The following is a 17344-nucleotide window of genomic DNA, read 5'->3' on the forward strand; positions in this document are numbered from 1 at the left end:
AGGAATTTCTTTACGAGATCCTTTCCGTCACAGTAGCTATGGTGTGCATGTTGATATCCATCGCACCCGCGATCACTGGCATATAGTTATTTTTGGACGTCATAAAGGAAGAAAACAAATGTACTACTGCATAAACCTTCAGGATCGTGGTAACGGTGATTTATAAGCGGCATCGCAAGAGTGGCAAGACTCGTCTTAATTCACACGAATTTTGTCCATCCTCAATGAGTCTCTTATTTTTGCGACAAATCTAGGAAGTATTAATTGAATACGTAGGAAAAAGCTGGATGGTAAATTCTAAACAAATGTCTTCAGGCAATTCAGGTTTAAAGTTTGATGAAGGTGGCATGTACACAATAGTTGTGCACAGCCGCACGGCTCATTTGCGGAAACAATTACCCGCATTGATTAGACCTGAGTTTAGTCAGCACCTTCGCCCCGCCTCAATGACATGCACCAAAATGTGTTGCCTTTTCAAAGGAAACAAGGTATGAAATGGTTGCTTTTTTTCAAAAATACCATTGGTGACCAAAATATGATTGTGTCGTAAGGTAATTTCAAATATCGCCACCCCGTTGGCTCTTCTTCAGAGGTCATGTAGATACGTCTGTTTTTTCAAAAGTAAAATAGCACGGAACAGTCTACTCACTGAACAGTTTTGGAGGAATGCCTTGGCGTGGTATTCTCCATCACAACAGGATCAAGCTTAAAAACCTTGAATATAGCGGACGACATATGAAATCAGTAGTGTTATCAAGGGCGTTTATCCGAGCGGGGGTAAAAACTGTAAACCCACCACAGCTACAATTATGTTGGCATTAATACCATCACAATTTAATTTGCTAGTATTGGGCCTCAAGGCGAACGGAGGCAATGGAAATCTTGGAGGGTACTCACAAAGCACCTTCTCTCAGCATTGCAAAACATACCTTAAACTGGAAAAAAATGGTTCTCTGTGTTGAAGGCCTTACTAAGCACATTGGAAACTTTGACAATTTCTCAAAGTGCTCAAGATTTTTGTTGGGAGGGAAATTATACACTCAGATTAGCCTCATCCGAAATGATTACTTATTTTCACAAAATATATGAGTTTCAGTTCAGAACTACATTGTCCGATAAGCTCAAATATGACCCAAATAGTGAGGTACAATAATTAAGACATACGAATAGATGTGCAATATTAGAACTTCTCATGAGTATCATTTATTCTACAAGGATTGACAGTGTAACATCGTGTCAAGCATGAGGTTGATCAAGAGCTCATGAATTCCGCCTCTAATTTCGAATGATCCACACAAGAGATTGGATTAGGAATATTTTACCTCGAGACATCGCTGATGATTTCGTATCGAAAATTCCTTGGACTATAGAATATTATTGCAATCCAAGAGATACATATTCTCTCAACTTTGTTTTTTGGTAGATTCATCTGAAATAGAACTTTGAAGATTTGTTCTTTCGATCAGATGCGACTACCACAAACTGGAGAAAAGAGCAAAACTTGAGTCTCTTAAAACTGCTTTTTTTTAGTGGATTGAAGGAACTAAACTATATAATATCATATATGCAGCCTCAAACCAGCTTGAAAATACGTATCAAGTGTCGGGACACAGCTCATTCCCTCCGTTGATCACCTGTTGACAATTCTTTCGGTACGCACTTAGTTTGACGTAGCTAATTGACACACTGGGAGTCGAAACCGTTCCTCTCTTGGTTGGTGCTGTTGTTTATGATGTCTAAGTCACATTACCATACGGACAATACTGAATATCATCAATTTTGAGTTATATTTTGAACATACACCTAGTGTGAAAACATGGAGCGAATATTTCCTTTTTTCACAATCTACACGGTACGTTTGACCCGTTGAATTATTTCCATAAAACCTATATAGCCATTTATTAATGTAATTCTATTTGCAGGTGCTCTAGTGGCGCAGTGGTTAGCGCTTCGTGCTTATAGCCGTTTAACGACGATTGGTTATACCAAAGTCACGGTCGTGTGAGGAACGCGACGGTCGTGGGTTCAAACTCCTCCTGGAGCATTTGTTTTTTTTCAGTTGAAAAAAATTAAACGAAATTACACAGTCGTGCAGTACCATCGCGGTCTGTGGCCGCGGAAACAATAAATCGGACCTAGCAAGAAGCACATCGTATAACTCTGCACAATAAAATGTTGTATTTACAAAAGAAATTTGAGCATCGATGATTAGTTTACCCCCAGACTCTTCAATTTCCCTATAACATGTTATGTATGCTAATGGAGATATACCGTTATCCTGCCTGTATCACTCTTCACAGGTATGCTCTCCAGAGCCGCCATGGTTCTACGCGAGCCACATATAGATTGTTTGGTCCCTTGACGCTAATTTCAACACAATCGAGTCCCAATCGTGAAATTTGTACAAAATAGAGAAAGCAGTCTGCTAGCGTTGAAGAATAACTGTAATAAGCCCTATATCATGGATTGATCAATTCTCTGCAAATGTGATTTACACGCACCAAGAATTTTAGGTCTTCGTTTTTATTTTTTGGATGAAACTCATCGATGAGGAAAGAGGAGGCATACTTTACAACTCAAGACAATGCCGGTGGTGATTCATCTATGCTTGATAAAATCACTTCTATAAAGTGCGACGAAATACACATGCAATCGTATATAAATGTCTGGAATTGGACGATCACAACCATACTTTTATTAGCTGAAAATAATTTGTAGTGTACAGAGTGTGAAGTGATCCCCCAAATCCTTAGCTAGTACGATGTCTTCAGATTTCAGGCTTCTTTTACCAACGAATATGAGACGTTTCATTTGGAATCGATCTCGTCTTCACTCTGGCTGCGTTTTAGTGGTGCACCCAGTATCGGTGCTCATCCCTCGGGCCCAACATACATTTGACTTTTCTTTTGACACCACGCAGGGCTCCCCTAAACAAGCATTATTTCCATATGTGTATCACTATGAGACACGGCCTGATAAAAAATTGAGGGAGCTGAGGCGAAAACCGCAGATTTCCGAATTTGAAGACATATATTGGTGTCCTGCACATTGACCACCAGAAGGCATCTGCCTCTTCTCAAGAATTTTAATCAGTCTTCGAAAGTCACATCTCTGTATCCCCTCAACACACATCGCAAAATGGCGTCCACGATCAGATTTTACATGGAACAGTCGGTTCCTGAATTGGAGGACCTTGAGAGAAAGGGCCTCTTTGACAAGAGGGAAATCACCATGATCATGAGAAGAAGAACGGATTTCGAGCACCGCATTCTGGGTAGAGGCTCGCAGCCCAGAGATTTCTTAAAATACAGTGACTTTGAAATTAACTTGGAAAGGCTTCGAATCAAGCGGTTCCAGCGGCTCCACAAAACCGAGTTGGTGGACGCCAAACCCTCCATATCGGACTGGGCCGGCTTCCGTAAAATTATCTTCGTTTTTGACAGAGCCGTGAGGCGGTACCCTGCAAACCTCGAACTTTGGCTGAAATTCCTCCAGTTCGTGAAAGAAAAAGACGCCATCAAAATTGTGTATCGTGTGTACGCCAAACTTTTGCTGTTGCAGCCGAGAAACGTGGAAGCCTGGCTCTCTGCAGCCAAGTACGAGTTCGAAACCAATGCCAACGCCAAGGGCGCACGTGACTTGTACCAAAGAGCATTGAAGTTGAACCCCGAAAGCAGCAAGCTCTGGTTGAGTTACGCACAGTTTGAATTGGCATATGTGTCCAAATTGCTCGCCAGGCGGAAGGTCATGGGCTTACTCACCGAGAAGCAACAAGAAGAGGATTTGCAGGCGCAGGCCTCGGATTTCCAAAGCCGCTTAGCAAAGGTGCCTGCCGAAAATGGCACTGAGGGCGAAGACGCTGCAGCAATCAACAATGACGTCATTGCTTTTGACGACGACAACGAGGACGAAATTAAAGAGCAATTGGCGCTGTTACCCGAGGCCGACATGAACATTTTGGGTAACCCTGACCTGAACCCTGTGCTCAAGGGAGATATTGCGCTTACGGTGTTCGACGTGAGCATCCCCGAGCTTCTGAAGGGCGTGGCGCAAGAATCCCGCGAGAGCCGTCTATTCGAACTTGCCGAGCAGTACCTCGAAGTTTTCAGCAAGTTCGAGAACTTGAACAGAGACTACTTGAACTATCATGTTGTGTCCTACTTGCAAAATACCCATGGCTCAAACCCACGCACGGTGATGCTCGACATCACGCTCCCGCTCCGGAACGTCAAGGTGTCAGACAGCAACTTGGCCGAGGCGCTTCAGCTCTCGGTGAACAAGTACATGGCTTACAAACTGAAGACACGCAGTGCCACTGAAAAAGTAGCGTTGGCGGCACAGTACGTGGCTTTCTTGAATGCCGAGTACGTGAACTGCGAGGAGGAGAAATCCGAGCGCACGGTACAGCTCTTGCGCGCGATTATCCAGAAGTGCCAGTAAGCGCCTCAGTCCTGCTTGGCAACACCCGCCTCTCTGTCCGAGAGTGGGTGGTACCCGCGGGTCTTCTTGAGCCTGAAAGAGATGAAGCCCGACACTACGGCCGACACGAGCGCCACCACCACCAAGGACATTGCATATTGCATATAGGAAACCGGCACGGAGTACATTGGCAACTTGTAGAAACCATCCGTAAACGGCAAGTCAGCGGTTCCCTGGGACCCTGCGGGCTTAATCGAGTCGAACCACCGCACGGCGAGCTCGAGCGTCAAAGATTCGCCAATCGTCAAACGCGTGGCGTTGGTACCTGCAGACCATGCGGCGGCGTTCACCACAGTCTGCTGCTCCGGCCTCTTCAGCGCAGGCCTGGTCATGACCACATTCATCTGCGAATCGATGTCCAAGTGCGAGTCATGTACCTCTCCTCTGAGGTTGAATGTCAACGGAATATGCGCACCGCCCAGTTCCAAGTAGTTGGCTTCTGAGCTGATGGGGATCCGGCAGCTGAATGGCGCATCTTCGTGCACGTACAACTGAAACAAGTGGTAAAGCTCGTCGGAGAAGCTAATGGTGCAGTTGACATCCTCAGAGACGCCGTACTTGAATGTGAGCGGCTTCCCGGTCTCCTTGCAAGTGGGGAAAGCCTTGTAGATGATCCGGTCGTTGGAGTCAAACTTGTGCTCGCCGTTGTCAATGTTTCTGGAGATACAGTCCACCAACACCTCCTGGCCCAATGCGTAGGGCTGGATAGTTGGGATTTCGCCCTTTCGCGTGAGCGGGAAGAATTGCGCCTTGCCGCTGGCTGCTGAGAGAGGCGCAAGCGCAAGGGCGATTGAGGCTAGCTGAGAGAACTGCATTGTTTGACGGTTTGTTTGCGTGGAGGTCTAAGTCTCTTGGGGGATGGTGGTACAGGCACTGAGGGACGCTGGTTTATTTGTGCTTCCCTTTGCTTGTCCGTTCAAAAATTCCAGAATGTGTTTTGCAAAACACGTGTATTTAAAAGAGTTTTTTTGAGCAATTCCGTGACAGGTTTTGGCGCTTGCAGGGTTCTAAGGCCACATCTGTCGAGGAGCTGCGGTGCTAGGCAGGTGAAAGGCCGCAGCGCGCACGTGACTAGGCGCGTGGTGTTGGTGAGCCTTGGGCTGGCTGCTCGGATAGGCTGATTATCGGATCGTAGTTGGGCCGACTGGGAGAGAGGGGTTCTTGAAACCTCCATTTTTTGGACCGGCTTTTGCAACAGGTTTCTTTGTTGAGAAATTGGACCATAGTGTTGTTTTTCTTCGGCTTATCCGTAGGCTCGCATTCCCTGTGTTGGTATATCCATCTCGTGGCGCCTCTGTTAGCCGACACATTCACCCATGTTCAAGTATTCAAATAAGAACTTTCGTTATTCGCTTTGTGTGGATTGGGCACACTCGAATTCCTGTACTCGTCCCTTGATTCTGCTCCGAGCTATCGGCTCAAACGCACGAGTCCAATATATGAGCTTCTGCACACGCAGTGACTTTGAGCAGCTGAGAAAATTTAGAAGCAATTAGCCGTAGAAACACATCATCAGATGTTTTGATTTCTGGTCTTCATGTCACTGCTGTGTCCCGAATATGTGTACCACCGAGCACGCATCAGCTCAACAAGTAAACCAGATACAGACAAGATTGCCAAGCAGACACATGCATTCGTGCGGTAATATGTTTTTCAAAGCGCCAAAGTATCGCCGATGATGAAGACAAAGACATGCGTTTGTGTTGGTCTCTGGACCCGCACGCCCCAATCATACCGGTATCGCAAAAGTGGCCTCCCGTTCCGGGAAGCCGAATGTCGCTTGCACATAGTTTATCCCTGGGAGCACCAGCCCATGTGCACAAAGAATTCGTAGATCTTCGACGCCTTGTTAACGTCGATCTTCAAGAACTGCCGCGCGTCTTTCTTCTTGAGCACGCCGTTGTTTTTGATCGCCTCCTTCATGAGCTGCGTCTTGATGGCAAAGTAAGGTTTGGGCAAGATGCGGAGCGCAGAACACAACTGCTTTTCCTCCGCCGAAAGCAAGTCGAAGTCGGTTGCGTGTGAAAGGTCGAGCGGTGCCCGCACATTGCTGGTGTTAATCTTGGGTTTGTACGGAGGCTGCGGCGTGCTCAGTTTCCGGACTCCATTGGACGCTAGCAGCAGTGCGGCGGTCCGTGCTGCAAGGCCCAGGCCATTGCCCATCCGCTGGTAGTGCGCCAGGCGGATCAACTTATCCTTCTCGAACTTGTTGCCATCTTCGAGCGTGGTGATGCCATTGCGGCGCCATGTCTGCAACTGGTGGATACGCATGCGGCACCGCAACTCCGTGAGAAGATCGGTCGAAAAGTCCTCGAAATCCTGCGGTGTCATGATACGCACGAACGCGTTGATTCTCTTCATGAACTCCTTCTCCTCTTTTGATTTGCGCTTGTCATTGGAGATATTTCTGCGGTACTCAAGCAAGCCGTTGGCAATCAACACGCGCTTGCGCTCGGCACGCGTAGTAAGTCTGGAATTGTAGATGTCCAAAATCGTCAACTTCAACTCGATGTCACCCGCAGAGTCCTCCGGGTCGAAAATCATATCTTTGATGGGCACCTCGGCTTCGTTCTCCGCCTCGTGGTCAAATTCTAGCCGGCCCGGCATGTAGCCCTGCAATTCGTGGCAAAGCGGCACCGAAACGGCAGGCTTGGGTTTCGGTGGCGGCAACGGCATCATTTTGCGCTCCTCCAAACGGGCCTTTCTGTTTTTTAGAAACCCGCCCGCGGAGATCTGCGAGAAATCCTTGTCCATTTCCGGTAGTGGGTACTCCTTGGAGTCCAAGTATATCTTCGTATAGTGCAGGGCAACCTCGTCTTTGGACCGGTGGCCAATGTGGTCCGCAATGTCTTGCCAGTTGCCCAATCCGAAGGTTTCGCATCCCTGAATAAGATTCAATTCCTCGTCGGCGCCCCAGTCTTTATCGAAAATAGGATACGTGTTTTGCTCGATGATCTGATAGTCATGCCATGGCTTATGGTCTAGCGTGGTGGAGCCCGACGCAAAACAAGGCACGCAGAGATCGTAGTCTGTGCAAATGGCGCATTTGATCCGGATTCTGTTCGAGCAGTCAGATGAACACACGTCACAGTGATAGAGCCGGCCCTTTTCCATATTGCGTGGTGCTTGTTGTTGTTTGGTATATTAGCTAAGAGATACCGTTTCGGCTCATTCATGGAACGCGCAGGTCACGTGCGCGGCCGTCGGAAGAGGAACAATGTGGAAACACACGGAAAGAGGCGACGGAGAGGTTGTGTTGCTTGAATCAGGTGTATATTTACCGGGGGACTCAAATGCTGTTTTTTGGTTTGAGTTTCTAAGAGTTGCATGTGAGGTTTTTGAATTGGTTCCGCAATCTGCGATTGCGACGACATGAGATGATTCATACCTCAAGAATATTGAGGTATGGGAGAAATAAGACACGACACGATAGGTCCAATTCACTGGGTAAATGCGAAATTTTGGAGCAGGCTTCGTAAACTGAAGTGAATGGCAAATACGCAGGGATTGCTTAGTGTATCTGGTCTCACACCCGTCGAGGTCCGGTCAGAAGCATTTGTGATGGCTATTAATTTTATGTAGGCCCGGCCTCATATGCTTTTCTACCGTACACGTAGGCAGGCGCTGTGAAACCTAGCCAGCTGATACTTAGCCATTTGGTTTCTGTGCTCTCGTCTTAAAACCCATTCGAGCAGGATGGCAAAATATTAGCCTCCACAAATGAGAAGGACCCAGGTCCGAAGTGCATACCACGCCCCATTCACGGCCTCCGTCCCCAACTAGTGAAGTCATTGGTCGCAAAAAGATTAAATCTTGCTAATTTAGACTTATCACATAAACAAGAAATTACGAATCTCTCGAAACAGGACTCATTTTGGATAACGGGTTACTTGCAACAAAACGCTCTTAACGTTCAAGCGAATTGGGTGCAAATGTCGCATCTCAAAGTTGTTCATCGCCTTGAGCTGCTCAAAAGTCCATTTTCGTGAGCTTGGGGAGAAAAATACAAATGGTTTCAATGAGACTCGAGTCTAAACAATATTGCCAAACATCAATCAGAGTCGGTTTGAACTAAAGTGAATTAAGCGCTCAATCTAGACACATCAGCGGATAAATAGCCTCCAGACCCAAAGAAAGAAGAAAAAGAACAACATCGAATTATCAGACCCTAGCCGAGATGTGATCAAGAATGAGGAATATTTTAATCAGACACCTTGGTAGATTACAATTACAATGATATACACGACCTACTGGGTGGCCGGTCATTACTACGACACACGCAGGATGCAGGCTTGCCTTTTGACCGAAGCAACAAGAAAGAAGCCAAACAGCAATACAAAAAGTAGATATCAGCAAGCACCACGACAACTCACAAATTCCTACCGAATAGTGCTTAGCCTACACCAGACAACCGCCATGTCCAACCAGACAGCGCACGTGACCTGATCGCACCCATCCCTCGGGGAAAAACCAAGTCACGGCCAGTCACGTGAACCTCACGCGCTTCCAGTCCTGCACTGGCCGAGCGAAAAAATTTCGCCCTACCCATTCACATATCACAATTCTCAATCCTTTCTTGAAGTCTTCTCCTCAACGTACATCAAAAAACATCAAAAATGGTATGTAGCACGCAAAGCAAATACAAGCACAACGAGTCTGTTGCCTCCCATACCAGCCATTAAAAACAAACACGATGAAACAGACGCACCACGATGTCCCCATGTTCATATTCCCTACGCATCAAATCGGCCTTGCTATTTGAAATGCAGACGAACGCATCAAACCTTCCTTATGACCCCTGCGATGTTTTGAAAATACCGCGTGAAGCTCGGTTGCTCGTATCCATCCATTTACATTTGAAAACCATTATCGTTTACCCCAAAATTGCAGTTTCAGACGCCCCTTTATTCTACCAGGCGTCCCATATAAGCAGAACAATGGAAGTGACCATATTCCAGACACGCTAGTGAGAGGCACGCCCATGCTTGAAGACATCCAGTGAACCCATTACTAACTCCTATCTAGGGTCGTGTTAGAACTAAGACTGTCAAGAGAGCCTCTAAGGTTTTGATTGAAAGATTCTACCCAAAGTTGACTTTGGACTTCGAGACCAACAAGAGATTGACCACTGAGATCGCCGAGATCCAATCCAAGAGACTCAGAAACAAGATCGCCGGTTACACCACCCACTTGATGAAGAGAATCCAAAAGGGCCCAGTCCGTGGTATTTCTTTCAAGTTGCAAGAGGAGGAGCGTGAGAGAAAGGACCAGTACGTCCCAGAGGTCTCTGCTTTGGACTTGTCCCACACCAACGGCCAATTGGAGGTTGACGCCGAGACCGCCGACTTGGTCAAGACCTTGGGCTTCAAGATCCCATTGCAAACCGTTGCCATTTCTTCTCAAAGAGGTCCAAGAAGATTTGCTAAGAGAAACTAAGCATTTGTTCCATAGTAATGTAATGTATATTGCCGATTAATGTATCGCGATCGTTTATTGGATTGTAGAGATGTGGTATTGGTTTGTAGAGATGTACCTGTAATAGGATACGCCTGATAGATCGGGGCTCCCTGTGGACCTGAAGCTACGGCAGAATTGGACTTTGGCCTCTGGCGGATATTTTTGGTGCTACTTATATTCAATGCTATCGAAGTTGTCCACGATCAAGGCTATTGAGGCTGTCCATGTTCAAGAATATCCAAGTGGCGTTCAAGGCTATCTGAGCTGTACATGCGCGCGGCGTTCTCCAGACCGGTTCCTGGTCAGCGTCCTTAAGGCACAGCCAGGCCCGTGGTCCCACTAATAAAACGCAACTGGTTTTTGATTGTACAAGTGCACAGCCAGCCCTTTAGACTCTGGCCTGTTCCGAATTCCCATGGGACGTGCCTGGTCCCCCTAGCAGGTAGAGCCCGTATATTGCACTGGGCCCGGTATGGACTGCGAATATTCACTGCGATTATTCACTGCGAACGTCTTACATTCAGCACCCCGGTGGCGGCCTGCCAGCACTCCAAACTGAGCACCACAAGGCACAGTGCTCCGCACACAAAACCCCAGTTACAAGCCCAAAAAAATATAGACAGCCCGCCTAGCTTTCCTCTCCCAGCCCCGGCCCGACTTCGGGCCAAGCCGCACCAAAAAGGCCAATTGGCCCTTCCCACCAGGCCAGTCCGGGGAGCCAGGCAGGCGGGTGCACGGGTTTCCCGCGGCCAATGGGCGCGCCGCGTTTTCGCTTTACGCAACACTGGCCAAAAAAAAGCCTGGGTTTCCAGGGCCTCGTTCCAACTCCGCAGTCCTCCACCCGGCGTATCCCCCAAAGCTAGCACCGAACTTCGGGTCGTTTCCTTCTCTTCCCACACACCCCACAGCCCTGCATCGATGTTCCGCCATATCCCCCAGAAGTTTTCCGCCGGCCCCTTGGCCTCGCTCATGAAGCAGGCGTCTAGAAACAGCAGCATAATCTCTGTCCACAGAGACATCAAGGAGGACAACCAGCAACTCCCCTTCGAGTTCACCGCCGAGAACTTGAGCCGCGCCAAGGATATCATTGCCAAGTACCCGGCACAGTACAAGAAGGGCGCGTGCATGCCGCTCTTGGACTTGGGCCAGCGCCAGTTGGGCTTCACGTCCATTTCCGTGATGAACTACGTGGCCAAGATGTTGGACATGCCGCCCATGCGCGTGTACGAGGTGGCCACGTTCTACACCATGTACATGAGACAGCCCATGGGCAAGTACAACATCCAGGTGTGCACCACCACGCCCTGCCAGTTGTGCGGGTCGGACGAGGTCATGAAGGCTGTCACGGACCACTTGAAGATCAAGCCGGGCCAGACCACGCCCGACAAGATGTTCACCTTGCAGGAGGTCGAGTGCTTGGGCGCGTGTGTGAACGCGCCCATGATGGCGATTGACGACGACTTCCACGAGGACTTGACGGCGGCCAAGACCGTGGAGCTCTTGAAGACGTTGCAGGCCGGCAAGCCGTTGGAGAAGAGGGGCCCCGTGTCTGGCAGAGAGTCGTGCGAGCCGCTCAGCGGCAGAAAGGTGCTTCTCGGTGCAGAGCCCACGGATCTCCGCAAGTTCACCCGGGCGGACTTGTAAGGAGGCTGGCGCCGCCAGCATGCATAGAAATCCTTGTATAATAGACGCTGAGAGGCATTCATCCGTAGCGCCCCGTGGCTGGGGTAGGAGGAGGTTTCCGGGCGCACCCTGCACGTCCTCCTTTGCAGAGGGTGCAAGAACGATGTGCCACTGTGTCCATGTGTTGCTTCCTGTTGTTTTACGGGAGGACGGTGAAACAAGCATGGGGCTGTTTGTTTCTGACTTTTCCGGGGCTCCTGTTTCGTTTGTTTTGACGGGAGTGCAGTGTTTTTGATTCTGTATTGTTTTTTTGGACTGTACATGTAGTAATCTTGTTTCTGGTTTGTTTGTTTCTATCTGTATGATAATGCTGTTTCATTTGTCGCCTACTCATTTAGTGTTTCTAATATGTGATTTTAAATCTGTGCAATAATTCTGTTTCTTTTGTTCCCTGCTCGGTTCAATTATCTTATTTCTGTTTTGTTGGTTTTAGTTCTGTCTGGTATATCTGTTTCATTTGTCGCCTACCTTTTAGTAGTTCCAATACTTTTTTTAAAATCTGTCTAGTAAATGTGTTTCATTTGTCGCGTACTCATTTAGTATTTCTAAAATGTTTTTTCAAAATCTGTGTAATAATTCCGTTTCTTTTGTTTTCTGCTCCATTCAATTATCTTATTTCTGTTTTTTAGTTCTGTCTAATATTTCTGTTTTGTCTGTTCCTCTATCTGTATAAAAATTCTGTTTCATTTGTCCCACACACCATGTAATATTTTTAATTATGTTGTTTTCGTCTATGAATCTTTCCAATAATTCTGTTTCATTTGCCCCCTACTCCATTTAATATTTTGAATTTTGTTTTGAATTTAAATCTGTCAAATTTCTTGCTCCATTCAGTTTTTCAATCCAGTTTCGTTTTTAAATCTGTCTAAAAATTCTGTTTCTTTTGCTCCCTGCTTCACTCAATTATCCAGTTTCTGTTTTCTTCGTTTTAGTTCTGTCTAATATATATCCTTTTCATTTGACCCCCACTCCATCTAGTATTTCTAATATGTTTCCCTTTAAATCTGTCTAATAATTCTGTTTGTTTCTTGCTCCATTCAATATTTTTGATTCTATTTCTCTGGTCTTAGAATTGTCCAATAAATCTGTGTCATTTGTCCCCTAGTCCATTATAAATTTCAACTCTGTTTTGTTTTAAATTCTGTCTGATGATTCTGTTTCGCTTGTTTGCTCCATCCAATAATCCAGTTTTTGTTTTGTTCGTGATCTCATGCTTCTGTTGCATTCCTTGTTCCGCAGGATACCGTTCTGGCTTGTTTGTCTATACTTGCGTCACATTACCGATCTTTATCATCACACCGCACGACGCGGGCCCTTTGGCATGGCGGTGAATGGCGCCGCAGCTGACTTTCCAGTCTCGCGCCATTTTCGGTACAGCCGAGCCAGCGTACTTGAGCAGCCCTGGGACCAAAAGCGTGTCCAGGGGCTTCCAAGGTCTAGTGCCCTGAACATCATGCCTTTATTAGTGATGACTCCGAGGCGCCTCCACTCGCGCCAGCCGCTTTTTGCTGAGTGCGAAAGGCGCTGGTTTGCCCGGCTCGGCCGGGCGTCTGGATAGGCCTGGGCAGACAGCGCTACTAAGACAAATCCTGCTACCAAAACGCCTGCTACCAAAACGCCTGCTACCAAAACCAAAACCGCCGCCAAAAAATTCGCCGCCAAAAAAACGGGCAGCGCTCTGGGCGTATGGAACATGGCGGGACTGCACGCCCGAGGCACCAGGCCTGCGAAGGAAGTCTCCAATCTGGAGACGTGCGTTCGATGACAGCGTGCGAAGCGAGGTCGGTACCGGCCCTGGACACGCAATATACCCACGGCATTCGGACACGAAATACATCCCCGTCGAGGCACGAATCCCTCGTAAAAACCATGCAAAACACACCCGTACCAAAACACACATAAACCGCCCGCCGGGTTTCTGCAACGCCCCGAAAAAAAAAAGCCACAGGCGTGGACCGTGGCGAGCCGGCCCGGGTCACGTGCGATAACATTTGGTCTCGTGCCCCAGTGCGAGCGCCGTGACTAATCTACGCTCACGAGTCCGGCACGCGCAGCCCCAAACAGGCGCTTTTTCTTCCTCGCTTTCCTCCCCATCTTCTGGACAATACATCCCGGCCCCCCAGGAAACCCACACCGACCCCAGACACCGCCAGGCACCCCCGCGCCGCACCCCCCGAACAGCAGCCAGCCCAGCCGCCAGCATGGCCTCCAAACCCTACAACATCGAAACCGAGTTGGTGTTCTCCAAGTCCACGGACCAGCACAACGCAAGCGTGCCGCCGTTGTACCAGTCGGCCACGTTCAAGCAAGACTCCTTGCTGAACATGGGCGAGTACGACTACACGCGGTCCGGCAACCCCACGCGCACGTTTCTCCAGAACAAAATGGCCGCCATCATGAAGGCGTCGCAGACGTTTGCCGTGACGTCCGGCATGGGCTGTCTCGACGTGATCTTGCGGTTGCTCCGGCCGGGCGACGAGGTGATTGCCGGCGACGACTTGTACGGCGGCACGCACCGCTTGCTCACGTACTTGAACAGCAAGGGCGACCTCAAGGTGCACCACCACGACACCACCGACACCGAGCTCATCAAGCGCAAGCTCACGCGCAACATCAAGATGATCTTCTTGGAGTCGCCCACCAACCCGTTGATCAAGGTGTGCGACGTCAGGGCCATCGCCGCGCACGCGCACGCGGTCAACCCGCACTGCTTGGTGGTGTTCGACAACACCATGATGACGCCGTTGTTGATGACGCCCTTGGACTTGGGCGTGGACATCCACTACGAGAGCGCCACCAAGTACTTGAACGGGCACCACGACATCATGGCGGGCGTGATCGCGGCGCGCGACCCCGCGTTGGCCGAGCGCATCTACTTCGTCATCAACTCGACCGGCTGCGGCCTCAGTCCGTTCGACTGCTGGTTGTTGGCGCGCGGCTTGCGCACCTTGGCCGTGCGCGTGGAGCGCCAGCAGCAGAACTGCGTCAAGATCGCCGGCTTCTTGCAGCAGGCGGGCTTCAAGGTGCGCTACCCGGGGCTCAAGTCCCATCCGCAGCACGCGTTGCACCAGAGCCAGTGCTCCGGCGCCGGCGCCGTGCTCAGCTTCGAGACCGGTCTGGTCAAGTTGCTGGAGAAGATCGTCGAGGCCACGGACATCTTCGGCATCGCCGTGTCCTTCGGCTGCGTCAACTCCTTGATCTCCATGCCCTGCAAGATGTCGCATGCCTCCATCGATGCCAAGACCCGCGAGGAGCGCGACATGCCCGAGGACTTGATCCGCTTGTGTATCGGTATCGAGAACATCGACGACTTGGTCCAGGACTTGACCCGCGCCTTGTTGAAGAGCGGCGCGGTCAGGCTCAATGCCAACGACGAGTTGTTCAACGCCGCGGCTGCGCAGCCCAAGTTGTAGGGCTGTTGCGCTGCGCCCGCCTCGCCCCATTGGGTGCCTCCAACAGGCCTCCCGACTCCCGGTCCACGGCGGCGTGGGCGCCGTGCGTGGGCTCCCAGAACTCCTCCAACAGGTTTGCGAGATATTTCAATTTATACTCCTAGTTTCCCATCTACCACTGTTCGTGCCAGCGTAGACGTCCTGGTGTGCGTCTCGCGGTGCGTCGCTGGGCACTGTCCTCGGGCGTCCGAGGAGGCCACATCGTACCTGAAACATGACCACCGGGCTACCATGGCCCAGAGTCGTGGGCTGCGGGGCTTCTCGAGACGTAGACGGGCCCCGGTGTCGCCTGCTGCGTTCAGTCAAGGTCGGTCTCAGCACTGTGAAGATGCGTTCCTCGTAGTAGCCCAGACTCACCGTCGGCACGTGCAACTTCCCACGGTACCCAACGGGCGCTGTTCTGTGTGGTGGAATATTCTGTGGAGACCCCAGACTGGACGGCTGCAGAGTGGATGTCGACGTGGAGCATACTGATTTGCGCCATCAGGGGGTTTCAGAGTGTTGAGTCTGTCGTCTTTCACAAATCCAGGTGGCCGCCAACTCGTCCCAAGACCGACGTCGAGATGGTCCATTTATACACGTGCAAAAGATTGAGACGTACGTTATGCATGTCGATGGGTGCGTGGTGACAGAGCCCAGGCAACAACTTGCACAGATACGGTGAGTATGTGGGCTTCTTCAAAGATACAAGATGACCTAACAACTTCATCACGACTCGAGCCGGGCGTAGGAGTGTGCACCGCACATGGCTTTTCAGCTTTGCCATGCGCATACGAACCAGACCATTGAATAGTGTTGTCGCGATGTTGCAATACCAACTTGAAGGAATGAACGCTGCTCCTCAAGAAGGCCCCCACCGCAATAACCCAAACGACTGGCTCTCGTGTCCCGAGTGGTATATTTGCCCGTGTGTCAGTAGAGAAATGTATGTTTTGCAACGATTTCGGTCTAGAGCCTGAAAAGTCCCCAACGCTCAGTGCTTTCCAACGTTCAGTGCTTTCCCAGCTCCGTGTATCACGCGGCCCTCGAGTCTCATCAATTCCCCGTGGTTAGACCAGAGATCTGGGTTAGTTGGGCTCAACAGAGCTTTCCCGGTGGCTCGCGAATACGCATACTGTTGCATAATTCACCGAGTGATCCCCAAAATCAACAAGAAGTGGCATCATTCAGTGATGGTGTGGTGCAGTGATGCTTTGATTCTCTTCATGGTGGGAGAACTTTGTCTTGGGTGCTTAATGTGTGCGTGGCCTTTAGAGCTGGCAGTCACAAATTCTCTCCTGCCGAGCAATTTGGTATATATTTGAGTAAAGAGAACATCATGAGATGTATATCGAGGAACATATTTGATTTCTATGACTTCGCAAGAAGTTCTGTAGACGCTACCAGTTGAAGCTCAGCAGTTTTGATGCCGAAATACCAGCGAGGTCATCAACGCGGGGAATCAGATCATCATTCTTGCCAGTCTTCTTTTTTGGAATCGAGCCAGGTGATACGGAAAGCCGGGCATAGCCCGCATGGAGTCTTGTTTTTTTTTCCTTTTCTTTCCTGATTCCTGACCTCTGCGTCATCCTCAGACGCTTTGTTGCAGATTTCCACCATCATCATACATCAACACTATACTACTGCAGTATACCTACTGTAGCAGTATACCTACATTAGCAGTATACCTACATTAGCAGTATACCTATATTAGCAGTATATCCATATGATTAGTATATTCGCATTATTGGTATTCCCACATTGACAGTATATCTACATCGGCAGTATACCTAAACCACCAGAATAGCTAAATCACCAGTATACGTACTGTAGCAGTAGATCTACATCAGCAGTTAATCTACAGAACTAGTATCTCCACATAAACAGTAAACCCATACCTGCAAAAAAAGTATCTCTACATTTTTTTCACCTGGTTGGTACGCCCACCGGGATTTCTGAAATACCAGTACACCTGCTGAGCAGTATACATCTATTAGCTGATACATGTCCTGTATGCGAAATGGTTCCAATACGCGTATCAACAAGCCCATCCAAGATAATACCATAAGCCCCTTAGCCCTTCCCCCCCCCCCCTTATTTCCTCCCTCTCCAGCCACCTCCAAGAACTTAAGACCAATCAGCATCCGCCAAAACAAAATCTCAGCAAGCAAACTCGTCTCGAAAAACGGCGGCTTTTCTGCCACCGGCCCGGCCCGTCGTGCGCAGCCTGCACTGACGCGTGGTGCGCGCACCGGGCATTGAGCAGCACCTGAGAAACACGCGAACCACGTCTT

The 17344-nt window shown here is 49.2% G+C and overlaps 6 protein-coding genes and 1 non-coding gene across 7 annotated transcripts; 5 read left to right on the forward strand and 2 right to left on the reverse strand.

The window, feature by feature from the left end:
- The first annotated feature begins 1924 nt into the window (after window positions 1-1924).
- Window positions 1925-2044, forward strand: METBIDRAFT_t208. The gene has a single exon. It is a non-coding gene; the product is annotated as a tRNA-Ile (tRNA).
- Window positions 2045-3138: 1094 nt separating this feature from the next.
- Window positions 3139-4440, forward strand: METBIDRAFT_46348 (snoRNA-binding rRNA-processing protein; the record flags this gene model as incomplete). The annotated part of the gene is made up of 1 exon (XM_018858027.1): window positions 3139-4440. The coding sequence occupies one exon, from the start codon at window positions 3139-3141 to the stop codon at window positions 4438-4440; it is 1302 nt and encodes a 433-aa protein (XP_018710132.1).
- A 5-nt stretch (window positions 4441-4445) lies between these two features.
- On the reverse strand, window positions 4446-5249 carry METBIDRAFT_23020 (uncharacterized protein; the record flags this gene model as incomplete). Its single annotated transcript, XM_018855242.2, has 1 exon — window positions 4446-5249. A coding segment is annotated over one exon (804 nt), but the record flags the coding sequence as incomplete, so codon positions are not given.
- Window positions 5250-5961: 712 nt separating this feature from the next.
- Window positions 5962-7661, reverse strand: ADA2 (chromatin-binding transcription regulator). Its single transcript, XM_018855101.1, has one exon. The coding sequence runs from the start codon at window positions 7591-7593 to the stop codon at window positions 6271-6273; it is 1323 nt and encodes a 440-aa protein (XP_018710134.1). The 5' UTR covers window positions 7594-7661; the 3' UTR covers window positions 5962-6270.
- Window positions 7662-9095: 1434 nt separating this feature from the next.
- On the forward strand, window positions 9096-9915 carry RPS17B (40S ribosomal protein eS17; the record flags this gene model as incomplete). The annotated part of the gene is made up of 2 exons (XM_018854343.1): window positions 9096-9098; window positions 9505-9915. 2 exons carry the CDS (start codon window positions 9096-9098, stop codon window positions 9913-9915), a joined length of 414 nt encoding a protein of 137 aa, XP_018710135.1.
- Window positions 9916-10905: 990 nt separating this feature from the next.
- Window positions 10906-11580, forward strand: METBIDRAFT_45893 (uncharacterized protein; the record flags this gene model as incomplete). The annotated part of the gene is made up of 1 exon (XM_018857971.1): window positions 10906-11580. The coding sequence occupies one exon, from the start codon at window positions 10906-10908 to the stop codon at window positions 11578-11580; it is 675 nt and encodes a 224-aa protein (XP_018710136.1).
- A 2240-nt stretch (window positions 11581-13820) lies between these two features.
- METBIDRAFT_46198 (cystathionine beta-lyase) lies at window positions 13821-15032 on the forward strand (the record flags this gene model as incomplete). Its single annotated transcript, XM_018858005.1, has 1 exon — window positions 13821-15032. One exon carries the CDS (start codon window positions 13821-13823, stop codon window positions 15030-15032), a length of 1212 nt encoding a protein of 403 aa, XP_018710137.1.
- Between the last annotated feature and the right edge of the window lie 2312 nt (window positions 15033-17344).

This window comes from Metschnikowia bicuspidata (assembly GCF_001664035.1).
Source record: "Metschnikowia bicuspidata var. bicuspidata NRRL YB-4993 chromosome Unknown METBIscaffold_6, whole genome shotgun sequence".
NCBI classification, from domain to species: Eukaryota; Fungi; Ascomycota; class Pichiomycetes; order Serinales; family Metschnikowiaceae; genus Metschnikowia; species Metschnikowia bicuspidata.

What these genes read in the sequence shown, in the direction of transcription:
- ADA2 (XM_018855101.1), bottom strand. Translation starts at nt 7,593, where the DNA reads ATGGAAAAGGGCCGGCTCTATCACTGTGACGTGTGTTCATCTGACTGC.